The 22,891-nt window shown below is 34.9% G+C and overlaps 2 protein-coding genes across 22 annotated transcripts in view; both read right to left on the bottom strand.

The window, feature by feature from the left end:
- The window catches only part of Pard3 (par-3 family cell polarity regulator), a 649,712-nt gene that overhangs the window by 363,402 nt on the left and 263,419 nt on the right, over nucleotides 1-22,891 (bottom strand). For all 21 annotated transcript variants that reach the window (XM_047521509.1, XM_047521522.1, XM_047521510.1 and 18 more), the window contains one exon: nucleotides 19,657-19,837. In XM_047521509.1, the coding sequence (XP_047377465.1) occupies nucleotides 19,657-19,837 (181 nt within the window). The remainder of the gene's footprint in view (nucleotides 1-19,656; nucleotides 19,838-22,891) is intronic.
- On the bottom strand, nucleotides 14,962-15,880 carry LOC124961874 (aminoacyl tRNA synthase complex-interacting multifunctional protein 2-like). Its single transcript, XM_047520930.1, is given in 2 exon segments — nucleotides 14,962-15,556; nucleotides 15,558-15,880. Coding segments are annotated over 2 exon segments (825 nt in total). The 5' UTR covers nucleotides 15,788-15,880.

Raw genomic sequence — 22,891 nt, 5'->3', positions numbered from 1 at the left:
GGAATTTGCTTCAAAAAATCCAATTGAAGAAGTTTATGAGAATACAGATGAAGTTAGGCCAAAAATTGTTAGAACTGACAATTAGGTAAGGGATTTTAGTAAAGTACTATCTTTAGCTTTGCATATATTTATATATTTTCTATAAAAAAAAAAAATAATTGGTCTGGGGATGTAGCTCAGTGGTACAGCACTTGCCTAGCACACACAAAGTTCTAGATTCCCTTCCAGCACTGCCCAGCAATGTAGGAAATCATGACGATGAGTGTAAAATATGTAATGATATGGAATGATAGTCACTGTTCCCTATTAGTCTGGAATTTTTCAAATGGAAATCTGTCAAAAGTCACATATTTACCATAATGATTTCCTCAATATTTTCTGTTCCACTGTGCCAAATTTATACACTACTCATTCAGGAGAGGTTTGGTGTTACGGAAAAGACTGATTAAATCAATTTTCCTAAAATACCATTTTTCACAAAATGAGTAAGATGCAATATGAAATGATTAACATGTAGATGAAATCTGAACGCTGTTTACTTAGATGTACTTTTAAACTATTTTTTAGTGGTACATTATAATGTATAGTTGTATAATGTATGGTAGGACTTATTGTCATATTAAAACATGTACACCACTTAGATGCCCTTTGACAATTTTAAAAAAGATTAAGCATAATTGATCATAAGCAATTTATGAATAATTTTTAAAAAGTAGCATTTTGCCCAAATTTAGAAGCACTTTCTGAAAAGTAAAAGGCAAAGAAGCAATGCAGAGTAGTAATAATTGTAAAGAAATGTGGAGAGAAATTTTACATTATTTCTATGTCCTTAAAATATAGTACTAACAGATGTTTAAAAAGATAAAGCTTACCAGAGGGATTAATAGATATGTAGATATAAAAAACAAAAATTTCTAATGTGAGTAGCGTAAAAATAGAAAGAAGCTCTAAATCCGTAGGAATCGACAGCAAATTATAAAAAGTAGTCAAATGTAGATAGATAGACTTCGCGATTTATTAACTTCATGTGATTAATAACTTTCTTAAAAGTATGTCTGGAGCAAAAGGTGTATGCATAACATGTATTTTGAGGACAGAATTCATGAAAGTAAATCAAGAAAACAATCCAGAGAATACTGAATACTTAGAGATATATTATTCCCACTGAAGAGGGAGTGACACTAGTACCATGGGTTTTATAAACAGTTTTCATTCATACATGTCATTTATGTATTCAGGTTATGAAAATCTGAAGTTAAAAGGTCTATATGGATATTCAATTTTCAGTCAATAAATGAGAATAGTCATTTAGGAATGAATATACAAAAATAAAGGTGAAGAACCACTAATGCGCACACATACATACACACACACACACACCCCTTTTGCAGACTGTAAGAACATCACTTTTCTGACATTTGCTGTACTTGTATAAGACACAATTTGTTACTAATGAGGACAAAACCATCATCTACTGCAGGTGAGTGAGAAGAAAAAAAAACTTTACTTTTAAAAGTACATATTCTTTCTTTAAAGTTGCTGAAGAATAACCACAACTAGAAAAATACCTAAATCAAACTTTACTTTTGAAGCAATGATGCCTGTATTGAGACCTTCACAAAAATGCAGGGATTTACTACACCTTGATAAGAAAAGAAGAATATGAGGGGCAATTATGAAATGTGCTTTCAACAGATACATACAACCTTGGAGAATGCATAAAAAAAAATAAAATATATAAACGTGTGTCCAGTGAAAAATATTGTGAAACATTTGTCCACTGTAAAAAAAAAATTCTTAAAGGAATTTGGTAAATGAAATTAAAAGATCAAGTATACCTTTGAACCTGGATCTGTTGACATTTTATTCAATATAGAGGAATAGTCTTTTATCATGCTGCATTACCGAGAACCTGAATTTAATTGAATACACTGTCTATCCCCCCTAATCAATCTGACCAAGGTCATTCTTTATGCCATTACTCTTGAAGCCACTGCCAGTCCAACAGGACTGGGAAGGAAGAGGACCGTATGTTTTGAAGGGAGAGCATTGAGCCAGTTGGCACACAAAGAGGAGGAAATAATTCTTTTCCTTTCTTTCTTTATTTTTAGACAGGGTCTCACTATTGCCCAGGCCTGTCTGGAACTTAAAGCAATCCCCCCACCTCACCTTCCCAAGAAGCTGGGACTCCAGGTATGTGCCACCAAACCCAGCTTGATTGTACAAAAACTTACATACATAAATAACTATAAAATAAAGCAAACTATAGCATACAATAAAGTAGAAAAGGGTGCTATGTATAAGAAAACTGTAACCCTTTAAAAGATCAGGATATGCCCAAGAAAGCACTTCTTCCCAATCAAAATAAATAAATAAATAAAAAATAAATTGGAGTAATACAATAAAGGCCTGGAAATGACTGTACTCACAAGCCTCATTACAACTAGTCTTCCATAATTTCTAAAGCCCATTCAAAGCCGAATTATTAGGGACTTCTGAGACAGCATGAGAATAGCAATTGTTACAGTGGTTCAGGAATAGAAATTACATCCAATACATAACTTACTCATGTTACAATAATGTTACATCACAACACAATAACTTATCACATTAATGCTTAGAAATAAAATGAATCACAAGGAAGGGAAGAAGGAAAGTGTGAACAAGAAAGAACCTGTAAGAGAATGAAATTGCCCAACATATTCAATATTCACAACTTGTACATGATTTTTCTAATCAACATTTCACACAGCACAAAATTCAGTATTATGAACATTCTTTTAAAATATGCAAACAAGCTTTTAAAAATCAACCAAATTTTTTTTACCACAGATTATTTTTACCAAACAGAATCGTACAACGGCTAGAGTTTTAATTTTGCAAATATTGCCCCATTGAGCTCACCTACATAAAACAAGATCTTAAAAAATACTAATGAAGTTGTCTGCCCTCTGCTGCCCATCACTTCCCTTTCCAACATACTTAAAATAGTCCACAAACATCATTGGGTCAAATGTTTATTCTTATGCCAGAGTCCCCTGACCTGGGAAGACAAAGACTTCACATAGAAAGCAGGGCAGAGGGGAGAGCTCAGTGTTGGAATGCTTGCCTAGCATATATGAGACCCTGGGTCCAAAACCACTATGAAATAAATAAATAAATAAAAGAATGTAAAGCAATGAAAGTCATATTTTATCATATTACTCTAAATTTAAATTTTAGGTAAAATAGCCCCATCCGTACCGGCAGTTTTGCTTTCCAGTTTCAGTGAATGGAAAATTCCAGAAAAAACAGATCTGTAACTTAAAAATGCATATTATTCTGAATAACATGATAAAATCTCATGCCTTCCCTCTCTATCCCACCAGAATATGAATCATCCTTTTACCCAGTTTATCCACATTGTATATGCTACTCTTTCATTACTCAGTAGCTTGGTTGTTCTATCACTACAGTGCTTTTATTCGAATAATCCTTTTTACTTAATTATTCACCCCAAAATGCCACAGATTTGATTCTGGTAATTTTCATATGCCAAAGAGGAGCAGTTAAGTACTTCACTTAAGTATCATTTCACATCATAAGAAAGGTGACAAAGTACCAATACAATAGGATATTTTTAGATAGACCACATTCATATAAATGTTATTAAAATACATTTTATAATCATTTTTTCATTTAGTTATTATTATAAATAATAACTTACCATGACTAATTTGTAAATTAAACTCTATATAGATATATATATATATACATACACATATACATGTATGTAGATATATATGTCCTGTACTATATCATATATATATAGGTTTGGTAATATTCACATCTATTGGGGATCACAGAGTGGATCCTTCATGGATAAGGGGGGACTAGAGATTACTGTGGTAGGCTAATCCCTACAGCCTGCCATCTTACATGTCAGGATGGAACCCAGGGCCTCATACATGCATATCCAAATTACCAGCATCACTACCCTGGTATTTTGTGGTCATTAGTAAGTAAAATAAGGGTTCTTTGAATGATAGCACTGCAATAACAGAATAGTCAATCAGGTAACTGATAAGATTGCTAAGTGACTAATGAGTGAATAACAAATACAATGTGGATACAGTGGAGATAAACTATGGTAAAGACCTAGACATGGATTATTCTTGTGCTATGGATAGAAAGTTTACATCCCCTCGAAATCTTTTGTTGAAATCATAATCTCCAATATGATGTTTTTGGGAGCTGGCCGTTTGGGAGGCATTGCCTTCATGATTGGGATTAGTGCCTTTATTTAGACCAGAGACCTTGTTTACCCCTTTCCCCAAGTGAAGAGGGAACAAAAAGGAAATATCAATGATAAACAGGCTTTCATCAGACATCAAAATTGCCAGCACTTTGATCTTATGCTTCCAAGATTCCAAAACTGTAAGAAATAAATTTCTACTACTTGTAAGCTACCAAGTTTAAGATATTTTGTCATAACAGCCTGTGACAGACTTAGACACTTGGATTATCTAACTGGGCACAATGTAACTACATGAGTCCTGAAGATTAGATAGCAGAAGGAAAGAACTGGAGAGGGAGAGGGGGAGGGGGACAGGAGGGAGGGGGAGGGGGACAGGCGGGAGGGGGAGGGGACAGGCAGGAGGGCGAGAGAGGGAGAAAGAAATGACTACAGAAGAGTCTAAGAGGTGCAAGGTTGCTGATGTTGGAAATGGAAGAAGGGCCACAAGCAAAGGAATCTAAGTGACCTCTAGAATCCAGAAAAGGAAAGAATATGGATTCTTCCAGAGCAATGAATGAATAAATGAAAGGCAACCCTGCAGGAACCTACACTTTAGCCCAATGAGATTCATATCAGACATTGACTTAAAGAACTATAATAAATTCATGTAGTTTTAAGCCATTAAGTTTGTGGTAATTTGTTAAAGCATCAATAGGCTAATACTTAAATGTAAACAGATTTACACATTCAGAATTTATGCACTCTGCTAGTCAAAAGTGGGGCAGATAAATTATGTATTAACTTTGATTAAGCTAATTTCACAATTTTGAGAGGAATCTTCACAAGAAAAGATGAGGGTAGAACCAGCAGCTTTTCTGGTTGGCCCACAGGTGGCAAGCCAATGACATTTCTGCCCACCTGTTCTCCCTTACCTCCTCATTAGGATTCATGATCCTCTCAAGCTTCACCTAAAGATCAGAGATCCATATACAGAATTCAACACTGACCTGTCCCAAGATTTTTGATTCATCAAGGATCTTGTTTCTACTTCCCCTTCCCAACACTCTCACTCTGGTTACAAAAGAATGGCTATTATCAAAACATTATTAGGATAGATTTTCATATACTCCATAAGCAAACTAATCACCAGCTGGTTTTCTTATTCTAAGTCATAAATCTTTAGGCTGTAATGTCTCTGCCAAGCAAGAGGATATTCTTTTCCAATTCATTAACACAAATTCTATATTTAAAATAAATACTTCTTAAGCTGATTTAAATAACAAATTAACCAATGGATCAGCCATGGCCCCAACTGACATTTTAATTAAATGTGAAGATAAATTGCATAACATAGCACTACTCTAAAATGCCCTTTAGTTACTGTTTTCTCCCATATTATGGTTGGTCTGAGGTTTCTGTGACTTACCTGAATGTAGTCTTTTAAAAATTGCTTATTTTCCCAAAGTCATATGCTTCTTTCATAATCCTTACACACATAACTTCACTAAATATCAACTGTATGGGCATATACATACAATAAAACATGTATGTATGTATGCATACATACATACATATATACAAGTAGACAAGAAGACATCTTGTGAAGAACAGAGTGCATAAAATTTTGTATATGTTTATATATGTATTAGTGTATCAATGCTGTAACAAATAATCACAAACTTAGTGGCTTAAACACAAGTAATTGTTGCACAAGGTAACAGGCTCTTTACTCTGTAAGAAAAAATGGAAAAATAAAGAATAGCAGAAGTTGAATCCTTAGAATAGACAGAAGATGTAGGGTATAGAACTATAACTTTGGAGAGAACATAAAAAGAAAGGAAGTTCAGGAGGAAATACATAGTACGATGCTTTTAGCAAGGCCCATGTATTTATGACATCAAGAGAAAGAAATAGCAGATGAGGTAATCAAATCATAGTCCCTTTTTTTACAGCTTTATGAAAATTCTAGATTTTCTTTAAGTTTAGGTGCTTTCAAATGTCAATGAGGGAAATGTTGAAAGGAAGTATCAAAACCCTAACCCTAATCCTAACCCTAACACCACACACACACACACACACACACACACACAAAGACCTATGTTTCGGAGAAAGTACTTTCATCAACTGTGGTGAAGCACATTCCTCAAGCACACATGTCCACTCATACGCATGTCTGCATTCACAAGGCAAAGAGGGTGCATGCACCACAGAGTCTTTAAGATTCCTTCCTAAAACTAAAAATAACTTCCTGATATGTAGGTGCTCAGTTTTCATATGGAATACCCAACAAATGCCCATGTATTAGAAATTTGGCTGCCTGACTGTGGTGCTATTGGAAAATGGTGAAACCCTGAGGAACTGGGCCTAGCAGAAGAAAGTGAGACCACAAATACTCTTGATATTTGGGCCCTATCCGCTTCCTCTCTTTTTTATGCTTTTCAGTGGTCATGAGGAGAGCAATTCTACAGCCATGATGCACTGAGCCACCAAATGCCCAAGGCAACAAGGTCAAATGACCATGAACTGAAATCTCTGAAATCATGAGTCAAAATAAAATTAGTATCTTTATTAGACCAAAGACCTTGTTTACCCCTTTCCCCAGGTGAAGCGGGAACAAAAAGGAAGTATCAGTGATAAACAGGCTTTTATCAGACATCAAAATTGCCAGCACTTTGATCTTATGCTTCCAAAACTGTAAGAAATAAATTTCTACTACTCGGAAGCTACCAAGTTAAAGATATTTTCTCTTTTTACGTTGATTATCACAGGTATTTGCCACAGTGATGGAAAACTAACACATATCATGCAAGGAATTGATAGATAATAATTAACAAATTGCTAATTTACAAATCAATATAAATGATTTGAGTAAACACAAAATAATACAATGAATGAAAAAGTTGTTTTTCTCCTTTAAAATATAGCCCTCACAGAGATGGCTACTTATCCATTCCATGGAAAAGCCAGAGGACTTTAAAACATCAAAGGAAGATTTACCAACACCTTGTTGCCTTTTGTGTAGTTCTCTTTCAGTCCCTCACCACTGGGACTGGCAGACTGATTCTGAGATACAAGGCACACCTCCAGCTGGGTACAGTTGCCAGACAGAACTGAGGGAGCAAAGCCATTGCTGACATTAAAGGCAATGAAGAAATAAATAAGCAAACATAGTCTAAAGGAGTAAACAAGAGATCTATATCAATTGAAGCAAGACAAGAAGAAAGGATTTTATCTGTCAGGTTTTCATGCTGACAAAATAATCCACAATGAGTCTCTCTGTGACATGCACTAATAGAAAACAAGGACCTAACTACTTGGATAGAATAGATGCTGAAAACAAAAAGAAACCTTGTTTATTCACCACTGTATAATTTCTACTGAAACAAACATTTTCAAATAATTATTTTCTCTATGTAACAACATACTCCTTTTCACCATTTGGAAATGGTCTTCCTGGCTTTGATTTAAATTATACTTTCTTAACACAGTCACAGCTACACTGTCATTATAATTTTTCAATGCAACTGTTTCTGCATTTGGTAGACAAGATAATATAATTGGGCATATCAGGCAGATTAGCACACAAAGGCAAGGGTACAAACAAGGCAAGACCTCAGAGTCAAGTAAACTATGCAATGATCAAGGATAAAAAGTGAGGAAGGAAAACGTGATCAGGCAGTGGGGAAATCACTGGGGCAAAAAGAATAAAGCTGTAAAACTCTTCGTAAGAAATCTAAAATTTCAGGAGGTTTTAAAAGACATAGAGAGCTTTGTGCACAGGGGTCCAGTTCCACATGGTTTGGATCTCATTTCAAAAGCAACTTCTAGTGAAGTCTATAGCTCAATTTGTCCTTGTGTCACATATCAAAGGTGTGGAGATAGCCCAGTGTCAGCACTGAACCCCCACTAGGAAAACCATTCCAGATGAGTGCCAAGGTGCTGTCCAGGTATGTCTGATTACATGGTGTAGAAAATCTCTAAAACATCATTTCCTCAGGCAAATAGACTGTCAGTCACTATTAAGTATAAAATATCTTTTACATATGTGTTTGGATTTCTCTTAAAAATGTGAAGTGCTTTGAGGTTGGGGTTGGGGTGTAGCTCAGTGGAAGAGTGCCCTGAGTCAAATGTTTATTCTACATAAAGATACCTGGAAATACTGATGCCAGAGAAAAAGTGCAAAGATGTTTTGGCCACAAGTTTTGGAAATGCCACAAATAAACAGATAAAGGCGTTCTGAGGTATAAACACAGAGTGTTCATATATTTTGGTAATACCTGCTCATCTTGACTATGAAGACCTGAGCTGTGGCTATGCCTTAAGCACAGGATGTATTATTAGTTTATATCATTGAGCCTCAGTTTCCAAATGGTATAAACAGAGAAGGTGAACTGGGCAGTTTCCTAAGGGATCACTAACATCAAGCAAAGTTATGAAAATCTTTCCCAAATGTCCTTTAAACCATAGAATATGCTGATGGCATCAATGAGGAAAAGTCATGCATGTGTCTAAATTTTCATGTGCTCAATGGAAGGAAAGGACTCCTGGGTAAAGTGAGCATATTTGACATAGTACATTGAAAAGACAATAATGTTACTTTGGAGTGTTCGAATTGTAAAGACCACAGATGAAACGTTGCAGTCCACTGAAGCAAGTGATCACTTATATTTTATTACTGTGTGTTAAAGTCTAATATCACTTGTGTTCTGATGTAGGGAAAATATATCCTATTCATTTTTTTTATTGATGAAACATGTGAAAAGGCAAGTTTAAAAATAATTTTACAATCTAAATCACCGTATGTTGACTGCTGATTATTTAATTGGAAATCTGAAGAATAAAATATACATGTTTGTGGTAGCAAACATTACTGAAAAAATATTTTATTTGTGGTATTTAAATGTAGTGCTCTTGAAAAAACAACTAGGTTCACAGGCAGCACATCCACATCTGAACCGCCACTGCCTGACAGGCTATCTTATCTGCCAAATTGCTCATTAGGTTTGGCAATTTTCACCTGCGCCTCCAGTTTATATTTCAGCAGGGAATAAACCTCAGTCTGCTTTTACCATCTTCTGCAGTGAGCCTCCAACACCCCTGCAGTAGCACGGCACCCCTGCACCACAATCCTTCAGCCGCACTCACCTTGTGTACATAACCATTATTTTTAAAATGTCAATTCATCTTCCAGCTTTGGAAACTACCTTAGCTTAAACAAAGCAGAATTACAAGACAGAATATGCAAAGTAAGATCTATATTACGGTACAAAGTTGGCTGACCAATAATTTACTTAATTTTTTACCCAAAAATAAAAGGAAAAAAGAAACATGTAAACCATATGAATTAAATTTTTTAAACTGCTCATTTCAGAGACTATTGTAAGTAGAACACAGGTGACAAGAGAGCAGAGGATTCCTCTTCCACTTGGGTCTGACCCATTCAACCTTTGTTACAGGTCTGAAAGGAGAATACTCCAATTTATAAATAAACAATAGAAGTAGCATGGCAACCAGAACAAAGAGGAAGCTGAGAGTACTACTCAGCTCTCTGCCTCCTCATTCCCCAGATCCCTGCCAATGAGCACTGTGACATTCAGAGGCCAATCAATACCAAAAAGAGATACAAAAAGAGATACTTTGTGGGCAAAAAGCACCAAAGATATACAACAAAATGTCTGCAACCCCATAAAACAACTTCTGATGGAATACTGTTTTTCATTTTGCAGAAGTAAAATATTCACCACCAACCCTGCAATTAGCTAGAAAATTACAATAATTACAGCAATTTTGTATCCCATCTCCAATCCAATTAATAGATATATGACCTTGTCAACATGTAATAATCAGATTGCATCTACAACAAAACTGGATGGGTTTTATATGCTGAATAGAACTTGCACAGTAAGAAGGTAATTATTTGAAATACTGAGAATACCATTTGTATGCCATGCTCTACTTCACAACTTAAAAGGAAATACAATAGGAATATTATTTCTATTTTCAATATATATTTAAATCAGATCTAAAAACTAATATTCTAATACCAGTTAATGCTAAAAGAACAGAACTATAAAGCAAAGATATTGGATCTTCTAGAAAGATGAAATCAATCTGTATGTTCTTGAGCATGAAAAAAAATTACAAGATCAAGACGTGAAAGAGATGTTAATGTTATGGTGCAATAATTTTATAACAATCATTGGTGTATTTTTAAATTCTAAAAACTAGGAAGTCAGAAAAAATTTACAAATTAAATAATATCATTTCAGAAATTTTTTGCAAATGATGGATAAAATTTAATTTTAAAATTAATAAAGCTTACAAATGACTAAAATGTTAAAACACTTAAACAGCACTAAAATAAAATAAATCAAATACTTAGCCAAAAAAAAAAAATTTAGCAATACTATTTCCAAAAATTCTGCCATCAATAGGGCATTTCCAAAGAAAACTGAATCTTCCACCTGATGTTCTAGAACTGATATTAAAAGATCAGAGTTCTGAGATGAAAAGGAATCCTGCCACAAGTCTAAAATCAGGGTGCCTATTCCCAAATATCTGAGCTTCTGGTAAAGCCCAGGAGAATCAAAAAATGAAAAAAATTCTAAAGTGAAAAAAGTACTTGTGTCAGACTCAGAGATTTACACACAAACTGTGCACTCTGGACACATTAAGGACCCAAAGCAAAATTTTAACTTCTTTGAAAATCTAAAGAAAAAAAAAACAAACTTTAAAAAAAAAGTTTTCATTTTTCTCTCACCTCAAAAGAAAATAATCATTTGAGAGCCTACAATAATTTGTTAAATTTTGCACATAGTAATGAAATAAAGTCATATTAAATTTTATTACTGGCATTATGGTGGGAGACACCCATGGAGAGCCAAAGTGCCCAGACTAGTCCAAGAAAGTCATAGGATGCCCTGGACAGCTCTTTATCCTACTTTATAAAATGGGGTGGGAGGGGGGGACAAAAAGCCTTTTAATTCTAAACCAAAAAAGTAGGCATCATCTCTTCCAGATTGTGCAACTGATGAAGGGTAGAACCATAAGTTTTCAGGATGATAAACACAGCACATCTTGATAAAAAAAAGCATTGAAGTGAAGGAAGTAAATGAGTATGATAACAAGTCTTCTGACACTTATAGTTCATTCCGTTCCATAAAAAGAAAGAACAGCTTCTAGTTTATTCCTTTCAATAAAAAGAAAGAACACCATAAGCCAAGTCATCTGACCAACAACAGTAACTTTCTGATGAAGGATTCCTAGTTGTTTAACTTGGAGAAAGTTAAAAGAATTGGGTAATACTGCTAACACTCCATTTACTACCTAATTTTTGACACTGCTCCCAGCAAACATATGAAAAAGCCAGATATGGCTAACCAATCACACACTGTGCCCATCGTCTGATTTGCCCACCTACAGTTAACCCACAGTTTCTAATCAGCGGACCTTTTGCTTTTTTCCCATTCCAAAGCCTCCCCATTTATCTTATGCCTGCAATCCCCTGGCAAATACAAGTTGTGGTATCTGGCTTCCTTTCTCAGTACAAAGTCTTTACATGGTCTCATTTGGATGGTCTTCATTTATTTACACATTAAAAAGGCAAAATTTATTGCATATTTGTATGCTGATATTTGATCATATACTAGTAATTATAACTACATATTATATTCAATTTAACATAAAATTTCAACTAAATTTTAATTTTTTGAAGAGGAATATGAAAAGATCATCAATAAAAGATATTCAAGCCTGAAGATATATTGGGTTAAAATTTGGGGTTATAGAGAAAGGGGGAAGAAAAGTTTAAAGAGGAAAAGTAAGAACTAAACTTTCAAAATATTACAAAAACTGTGTGTCCTTAAAAAAATACCTATATAAAGAATGATTTTAACACATAGAAAAGTAGACAGAATGGTATACTAATTAAATGTAATCCATTCATTACATACCTAGACCGTCTTTATGAAGAAAATTCCAGATATGTTGTTTCAACCATAAATAGCTCAGTATTACTAAAAGATAAAGTTTTTTAAAAACAATTCCAGGAACATTATTACACTCAAATAAATAATAAGTCCTTAATAACAAATACCAAATTAGTGTTCAACTAATTAGCACATAAATGCCAATTTTTTTGTTTCATTTTAATCAGGATTTAAATAAGACCCACATATTATGATTATATGTTATGTCTCTTTAAAGTCCCTATATATTTATAAGTTCCCACTCTCTTTCCCCTTCACCGTTGATTTATTGAAGAACCTGAGTCATTTGTCACAAATGGTTTCTCACAGTCTGGATGTGGCTGGCTACATCCCCGTGGTGTTAACATGCTTCTCAGGGCTCTGTATTTCCTGTAAATTGGCAGTTGCATCTAGCTATTTGATCAGATCCATGATTAATTTCTTTGTCAGGACTACTACATAGGAGGTGTTGTGTTCTTCAATCAGGAGGCATGCGAGACTGACTGTCTCCTTATAGTTTGTTTGTTTGCTTTTTTAATGGTAGCAGTGCTTGAGAAGTGTCACAGCAATACCTGAGGACTTGTTAGCTTATAAAGAACAGAAATTTTCCTCTCAGGTTTGGAAGCTGGGAAGTTCAAGGTCTAGATAACAGCTTCTGATGGTCTTCTTACCATGTCCTCCTCACATGGTAGAAGGGAGAAGAATAAGAGAAGACAGGTCATATCCTCATTTAGCAGAGTAACAAGACAGATCTCACTCCTTCAAGTCCTTTTTATATTGACAAGAAACCATTTATGAGTTCAGAGCCCATCTGATTTAAAGACCTCCCATTAGGTCCCACCTGCTAACCCTGTTGCATTGGTGATTAAGTTTCCAATATTGGGGAGACACATTCAGACCCCAGAAAACATCAATACCTAGAGCCATGATTTCATCAGCAGTTGCAAAATAGTAATATTCAAATTTTATCATTATTTCTTCATGTATTACCTGGAAAATTCATATAAAAACAAACTTCCTTCTTAGATACTATTTCATTATTCAGTGATTCCACTCACATGGGAAATGCCAAAGAGATAGCTGATTCCTTTATCTGTTTTCTAAAAAAGTTGATTCACTAGCATGCTTTACCTAGCTTGCTTGCATATTTATCAACATTATAAATTCATGAATTTATTGCTGATACTATCCTTATTAATGTTCTAATTGTAACATCTTTGGCCAGCAGGCTTAAAGTTGGTCCTCAGAGACAACCCCAGTAATATTCCAGAACTTCCTTGCTTTCTGATATGATGGAATTACCTCATATTATCTTAAACCCTTTTCTGTTCAGACCTAAATTCAGCCACTTCTCCAAAGAGCTCTGATCTCTGCAAATGGGAAATGCTACTTCCAGAGCAAAGAAAGAAAATGAAAAAGGCTTAGGTACTGGGCTGATCTTCAATTCTAGAATGTTTCAGTGAACATATGCCAAAAATGGTCCTTCACCTTCCTTGTTTTAAAAAATAAAACATATCATAAATTTATTACAATGTCCTATCCAAACTGAGGACTACTGTATTTTTGTTCATTCTCCTCTTTTATCTACACTCCTTTTCTTCTATACTGAGAATTTTGTGTACACATTATCAGGAATGACAGAATTAGAATACAAGTTAAGAATCCTAACCTGAAAATCCAAAATGCTTCAAAATCTGAAAATTTTTCAATGCCAACATGATGCCAACTGAGTACAATTTCATACTTGACCTCATGTGATGGGCCCTAGTCAACATAAAGGTACACTAAAAAATATTGTATAAAATTTTCTTCAGCCTATGTACAAAGGTGTATATGCAAAATAAACAATTTCATGTTTGGACTCAGGTAACATCCTTAAAGTATCTCATTATGTACATGCAATATTTCAAAATAAAAAAAATCCAAATGCAAAACACTTCTGATCTCAAAGCATTTCAGATAAGGATACTCAACCTATACTAACTCCTCATTTATTTTATCCTATAATATCCACCTATTAATCTAATTAACAATGTCTACATTATCAACAACAACCAGTTTTAGAGTTCCTGTTTGGTAGTTCTTCACAGCCCTCTCACTTTGGATACATCTTCTTTGTGCAAATTACTATATTGTAAAGTGATTCAAAATAGTTACTCCTGGTATGCTTGGGTCACCAACTGGATACATATTTATGTTGGGGTGTTTCACATGTTTCTTATTTTAAGAATTATTCCTTATTAAAATATTATTATGAATCATTAATACGAATCATTAACTTTTTTTTTTTTTTGCGGTACTGGGGATCGAACTCAGGGCCTTGTGATTATGAGGCAAGCACTCTACCAGCTGAGCTATCTCCCCAGCCCACGAATCATTAACTTTTGATTTAAAACTTAAAATGTGATTGATTTATAACTGTGTTAGATAAAATATGATTTCAAAATCAAAAGTATAAAACAAGGTAGTGTGAGTCTAGCTTGCATTTCCTCTCCTCCATCCTATTTTCTCCTTTGCCCAAATGTATGTATCTTTTACTCAACTTCATTGAATCCTAAGTACCCTTAGGGATTGAACCCGGGGGTTTTACCACTGATCTACATTTCCAGCCCCTTTTTATGGTTGCAGAAGTTGGCCTTGAACTCAGGATCCTCCGGTCTCAGGCTCCACAGCAGCTTGGCTTTCAGGTACTTTGGGCCATAGATAGTTTTTGTATCAACAGTCTTTCTTTTTATAAGTTATATGAAACTTTTGTTAATATTTGGCAACTGAACTAAATTAAAAAGACTTTGATTCCAGTACAAGTCCACTTATTGACAATAGGCATGAAGCAGCCCCATTCTTAAAATCAAAACCCTTTAAAACCAGTTGCTGGAATTCACTTAAGGAACTTGACAGCAGCGTTGAAGGTGCCAGGTTTTCACATGATCTCAGCCACCACTGCCCGTTGGCTGGTGTTGCCGCACTGCAGCCTCCAGTCTGCTGAAGCACAGGCCAGAGCAGGACATCTACCATGGTGAGTTTGTTCCCAACCAGCCACAGGATCTTCCCTAAAGCAGAATTCATGGAGCAGAAAACTACTGCTTTTTCTTCACTGCTCCCCTCTTTCAGTTGAAAAATAGCTATATCTACCCAGCTACCTATGAGGGCTGAGTTGACAGCATTATGCTTCTGGTCAAACAGAGAGAACAAGAAACGTGCAATGTTCCCTTCTCCTTCCATGGGGCACATGGTGTGGACACTGAACGTCATTTGAGTCTTGGGCACAACCTTCCAAATTAAAGTGAAGCCCAGCTGATACTCATGACAATGCTGTTTCCTAGTCTGTTCCACAAAGCACTTGAGAAGGTTCTTGGGCATGCTCTTAATTAATATGTGTGCACACTGTGGATAGCACCCGGTAGCTCTCACAGAGCAGCCTGTGCAGCAGGAGTAGGGAGAGAGGAGGGGAGGCAGAGTTCCCATTGATCACGATGTCTTTCAGTGCCCCATAGTCCTTTCCAAACACTGAATTCAAGTCCAATGCATTGGTCATTAAAGTAATGGACTCACCAGCATGCATTATGTTTGTCACATCCAAGTCTGCATCTGGCATGTGAATCATCTTGGAGAGACCACTGACTGCATTTTTCAACTCATACAAACATTTTAAAATATCTAGGCAGGACTCAAGAGCTTGCAGAGATAGGTCAGATGCTGTTACATTGGCATGGTGGGAACCACAGGAAGAAAGGTGGCAGGTGACAGACAGGAACACTAAGAAACATTCCAAGGTCACAACAAACTGTGGCCACCTTCTTTCCGACCCTGCTTGAGGTGTTCCGTCAACAGTCTTTTCTATGTGGCTTGTTTTTCTCATTTGCTAAATTACAATTTTTTTCTATTTAGGAAATTTATATTTTTGTTCTGATAATCACATATATACTAAAATTTGTGTATAATACCATGATAGGCCATTTTTTAAATTGTCTGTTAGTTATCCACTAACAGCAATATAGATATTGTCTAAAAATCATATCATTGTTCTTTAATTATAGAGTGCTTTCCAGAATAGTGTTCAATATACTGAATTCAATAAAATTTTACAATAAAATTTCAGGTAACTGCAACTTTGGTTATTAAGACAATACATTTATATCACGGTTTCTAAGCTTTGGCTATACAGACATTTAGGTTGGACAAATTTTTTGTATGGACATTGTTCTGGGTCCATAGGATGTTTAGCAGCACTCTTGTCCTCCACTAGCTGACAGCAGCATCCTCCACATCCAACCAAGAGTGAAACCAAAAATTATCTCTGAATACTCTCGAATATTCCTTGGCATTTCAAAAGCTGCTCCCAGTTGAGAATCACTGAGTTAACTAAATCAGAAATCTTTTCATGTATACAGAAAAAAAAACTCAAGGCCAAATTAATGGTAACTTCAAAGAAAACAGACATAAGAATCTTATTTAATAAACTTATTACCCAAACTTAATCTTCATTATTTTATGGGGGAGAATTATACTCTATACACCCTCTGCAGCATCCATTGATTCTCTATGGTGGGGCGGGGGGGGGGGGGGCGCACCCATGACTGAATTCACTCATTGGATAACACAAAAAAGTTATCACTTTCTTCAAGGCAAAAATTAGGAGTCAGTTTATCTGAAAGCCATTATTAATCATGCCCCCAGTGAGAGTTGATTATTCCTAAATCAAACAAATTGCAACTATTGCTGACTTCTTTATTTTCAAATCCGTAAATAAGGAACCCTACATATTTCACTGATGGAAAAACACTAAGCTTCATTAACTCAACTCTAGACACTTTCAACACAACACAATGCCTCGCAAGCACAGACAAAATCATGTTTCCTGTTTGAACCTCAATAATATGGTACGAGAAATCATCTTAATAGATAGATGACAAGTGTGACAGGTAACTTTTACATAGTCATGAGCCTTGTATACAGTAGATGCTTAACATGTATTTACCCAATGCCAGCCAAGGCCATAAAATTTAAAAAACCTTAACATACAAAAATCAGAGCCTGAAAATAGATCTGCATATTCTCCCACTGATGGCTGGAACAACACATATGCTTGAAATATAACTTCCTTTTCTCAGTAAAAACAAGATAAAAGAGATATTTCAGTTGAAAACAGCATTTAAATTTTAACACACAGGACCAGCCAAGTGCAGGTGTTTTAATGTGAGAAATTTTGGTGAGTTCACAGAAGACAAAAGATAAAAGTTGATAGAAGGTACACCATTCACATTCTTAAGATGAACATAAATTTAGCATTCTGCCAACATTTTTTTTTACAGCGCAGCTAAATAAAAGGTATATGTGCTTTAGAAAACACATAAATACAAAACTACAAAAATAACCCAACAAAAAGTTCTGTATGTGATTATATTTATATTAAGGTATAATTGCTTAAATTAAGACACTGTTTTCTAAAGTTCAGGTACCTAAATGCTGGTACTATTATTTAATGAAAAAAAAAATTTTTAATCACATTTAGGAAATCTACTTTTTTATACAAAAGTTCATTCCAAGCAGATATCCACTTAATTATGGGCTCAGTGAGCTAATTCCTAATTTAAAAAAAAAAAAAAAAAAAACAACTAGGGTAGCCTGTGAATCACCTCACATCACCTTGGATACCATGCCTGAAGTAAATCCAACATAAGACATCTTTTTAAGTATATATCCTTGGAGTAATCAAATGTTATTTTCATAAAAGAAGTTAAAAACATACTTGCTTATACATGTGCACCAACAAACCTAAATCTCCTGCATATAAAAAAAAATATTCAAGATGGGTGTGGTGGTGTACACCTGTAATCCCAAGCTACTCAGGAGGATGAGGAAGGAGGAAACCTCAAACCACTGAGTTTGAGACCAGCCTAGGCAAAGGGGGGGGGGGGGGGGGGGGAGGGACAAGAAGAACCACTACAAGAAAGAAGGAAGAAGAGAAGGAAAAAAGAATGGGAAGGAAGTTGAGAAGAGAAGGAAAGAAGAAAGGAAAGTTAAAACAACTTAACTAACAATAGCTATTCTACTTCGAGTTGCCTTACAAACATTTTTAATTATGCCTGGGTCTAATCTGATACAGAAAATACAAAGCAGTTATAGGAAGTGGTTAACATGGATCTGCATCCAGACAGAGTCCCATGGTATATCATTTAGATCCCTCATCTTGCAATATGCCTTCTAGATCTCTATTTCTTTTTAGGGAATTCAAGGTATATTTTTACTGTAGTTTTTGATGGACTATCAGATATGTTAATTGTTAAGTTGATACTCCTATTATCCTTATATGGGCTTTTTTTTCAGTACTAAGTATTGAACCTCAGGGACTAGTTTATGCTAGGCACACACTCTACTACTGAGTTACACTCCAAATTCTCACATATACCTTTAAGGAACAGTGGCAGCAAAAGTAGTTTACAAACATTTTAGAAGTAAATTGCTAAAATGCTATAGTCTGACACCAAAGCAAAAAGTGAAAATTCGGTTGAAATTTAGGAGAATAAACCAAGTATCCTAAGTATTATTTACCTATATTCTATATGCTATCTTATATATAAGTGTGTGTGCATATATACATATATATATAATTCATCTAGAAGAAGATCCACTGAAGACTATCAGTCAGTAAACCCACACAAGACCAAAATGTTCTACTTTAAAAACTGAAGTGTTTAAAAATAGAGGTACCGAAAAGATAAATGGGCTTTAAAATTATAAATGTCTTGAAATGGGCCTTTCTATACTTAACAACTCCTCAACTATAAGATTTTACAATTTCAAACATGGAATACTATTTCTAGCAAAAGGCTCTCACTCTCCTGAGTATACCTTCTAGAAATGCTTAACAGAACTTTTCAAATAAATGTCCGGAACTGGAATACTCTAGGTCACAGGATTCATAACACAGGTTCTCTTGGTCCCTAACTTTCCTCTCTTTGAGGTGTGCTCCAATTGTAGAATTTCTCTAGAAATTCTAAGTTCCAGACCTCTGAAGATAACTTTGGTCTCTTCTTTCCCAGTTTGTTACATAAAGTTCAAGTATCACAAGTAAGAAATGTAACGGAGTTGATTGTGAATCAACGGTACTATGCTTTATTTCAGTGAAAAGCCCTTTGATGACTTTTATCCGTACTGGCATTCATATGAAATATATATAGAAAGAAAAATCCAGGTAAGTTAACTACCACCATTATCTTTTTTTTTTTTTTTTTTTTACTTCATGTGAGCAATTAAAAGTGTACTAGTCTAAAGTAAAGTAATCCTGGTCTATTAAAATGTAAAGGGTTGCTTGCTTCTCTTGCAAAAGACATTGACCCAGGTTCTAAACTTAATCAACTTTTGATAAAAACAGATAATGAATTCCATTCACAGGAGCATGGATGGATAACGAAAGTTGGCGTCCCTGTAAATTAAGATGAAATGTGCAGAGAACAAAGAGCTTTCACTTACTTGCCCGGAGGACTGAAGGTGTAACCTCAATTTCACTTGTTGCTTGGTAAGGCTGAAAGGCTGAAACACTGTTGGTACCAAGCTCACTACCAAACACCTCTGGACTCTGGGTACCTGTGGAACTGGCACTGGTACCATCGCCTCCATGATGCGGATCTTGTTCATCAAACACCGCTACCAGCTAGAAATGAAAGGCAAATTTGCACATATAAATAAAGACAAATAATTACTACCAAAATGTTAAACTATTTTAACCTAAATTCACAGTGGAAAAATACTGACATTAATGCACCCAGGGATGTTAAGTTTCAGATGCAAAACCCCTCAGAAATGGGGTTTTTCTTAAGTTTGAGGCTTTACTTCTACAATTCTAATTTGTATATTTCATATCTAAAATTCAATGGGTCAAATATATGAAAAAAGATTGGTATCAAAGAGTCTTAACTTGGGTGTATTTAATCTCTCTTTTTTTTTAAACATAGCTTATACTATTAAGTGGAAAGGAAAATTTGTGTATATGTGTGTACACATACATATAAATGTATATACATAGGAAGAAGGGAATTTAAAAAAACTATAAATGTCTGCTCATTTCTACAATAAAAAAATCAGGCAGGATAAAAGAGACATTAATAAAATGAGTTACCTACAAGTAGTAAATTGGAATAGGGTGGAATGAAAAAGGAAATGGAAATGGGCAGTGGCAGTAATGAGGAAGTACCATTTTTCCAAGTCTTTTTTTTTTTTCCATATACTTCTGAATCTCAGAACCATAATAAAGATTCAATTAATTAAAACAGAAATAAAGATTTAAAACAAACCAGGATGTCAATGTAAGGTGAGTGGCACTGGGAATCAAAAATGTCTCACAAACAAATGAAACCAGTTATGTACAAATGAACATACATAAAATGGGATGGGAAACAAAAGAACCAACTAAATATAGGAAAACTCTTTCCATTGTTTAATGTAAAGTTTAAGACATAAAGAACTGTCACACAAATACTATACTCTAGTTAGTAAATTTGCTTCTGACAAGGGTATATGGTTTAGCTATTTCTCTACCGTACACAAACACACCTACCAGGAATGAACAAAAACATGAAAATATTTTGGAAAACAAAAACCAACATTTTCATAAAACCAAAGTTACAAATAAGGAAAAGTTAACTCCTTGGTATCAGTTTGGAATCAGAGGTCCCTGGAGGTGGGGAGGGGGGCTGTTTCTTTTCTTGTCTTGGTAGTATGGGGATTGAACTCAGAACCTTGCGCACGCTAGGCCACTGAACTCCATTCTCAGTTCCCTTTTTTTTTTTTTTTAATTTGTTTTGAGACAGGGTTTCAGGGTTTAATTAAGTTATCTAGACTGGCCTCAAATTTGTGATCCTCCTGCTTCAGTCTTCTAAGTAGTTAGAATTACAGGTGTACACTACCATGTCCAGCTCAAACTCATGGTTTTTTTTTTATAAATAGGTGCAATCATGTGTCACTTACAACAGGACCCATTCCAAGAAATGCATCACTGATGACTGTCATTGCACAAACATACTGGAAGGGCAGGGTTGGGGTTATAGCTCAGTGGTAGATCACTTGCCTAACAAGTGTGAGGCACTGGGTTTAATCCTCAGCACCACATAAAAATAATTAAAATGAAGGTATTGTGTCCATCTACGACTAAAAAAATATTTAAAAGAAAACATCCTGGAATGTACTTACACAGCCTAGGATATAGACCAATCTATCAATCTATCCACATGGTTTCTGATGCTATCAAGAGAGATGGTAAACACTAGAAATAAAGGCTACTGCTACAAGGCATATGCTGTACAAGAATCCTTATATGTAATAAGTAGTATACTCGAAAGATAAGAATCATACATAAGCCAGTAAATAAGTTGCTTACTATCAAGTATCACATACTATACATAATTGTATACACTATACTTTTACATAACAGGCAGCACAGGGGGATTGTTTACATAAGCATCATCACAAATGTGAATAATATCTTATGCTAGAACATCAACAGGTAAGAGACAATTTTCAGTTCCACTGTAATCTAACAAAACCACCATCATCCATGTACTCCATCGTTGACTGAGATGTCACAATGAGAGGTGGGAACAGCTAAGTATAGGCAAATAAAAATGCACATCTGAGTATACAAACACATAGTTCCTGACTGTTCACTCAGGAGTCCTTGAAACAATTACTTCACAGTACCAATGAAGATACCCAGTTGTTGGTATCTAATACCATTCTCCAATAAATTAACCAGGGCATCCTGGAAAAAAGGTTGATTTTATTGACTGAGGACAAGGATAACACACAATGAGCTGGAACACCCTGTGATACTGAGTAAAGAAGTATTCAAAGTGATGGAGACACAAAAAAGGAAACAGGTGCCAACCTAAAGGTGACCAAAGCTGAGACAACTTATAAAAAGTACCTATGCTAACATTGATGAATAATCCAAAGAATAAACTAAATATGCACCATTCCATAATGATTTAAGAAATAAAGAAATAAATGGTAGAGAATGAACAGATGATCTCTATATAATGTTCCAAATAATAAGGATAATGGAATAATGGAAACAGAAGTCGTCATTGGGCAATTTCCGTAGCAATAATTGTTTTAGGTAAGATCTACCAATGGATGCTAAACGTAATGGGTAAGAAAATGATGAGAAACAGGATATTTGTATATCTCAAAATGTCTCCCCATCAGATACATTTCAACTGAAAAGGGGGAAATCTCTGCAATGGAGAAACATGGTAAACATCACTTTACTAGATATAAGAGATGTCAACATCATGTGCCATCTGATAAAATGCACTAGGAAGGATAATGACTTCTGAAGCTGGTATTTGTACCAAAAATGTTTAACTTCAATTTAATCATGAAACATTAGGCAAAACAAAATTGAAGGACATTCCACAAAATAAATAATATGCTTTCAGGTTGTAAAGGTCATGAAAGTCAAAGAATGATGAAATTACATAATTTGGAGACAGAGGAAAAATGAGAAATACATGCAATGTAATCCTATCATTAAATGGATCCAGCAATAGAAAAAGGATGTCAGTTTAAAAAATAAAATTATTTAAATGTACTCTGTAGATTAGTTGACAATATTGACTCAATGTTATTTTATTGTTTTTGATTATTATATAGGATGAAAACTTTAGAGATAAATGAAGCAACATGTATGGAAATGTTCTGTAACTATATT

The sequence above is a fragment of the Sciurus carolinensis genome, chromosome 12, assembly GCF_902686445.1.
Source record: "Sciurus carolinensis chromosome 12, mSciCar1.2, whole genome shotgun sequence".
In the NCBI taxonomy this organism is placed as follows: Eukaryota; Metazoa; Chordata; class Mammalia; order Rodentia; family Sciuridae; genus Sciurus; species Sciurus carolinensis.
The sequence above is the reverse complement of the archived record's forward strand: the minus strand, read 5'-3'. Positions and strand labels throughout refer to the sequence as shown.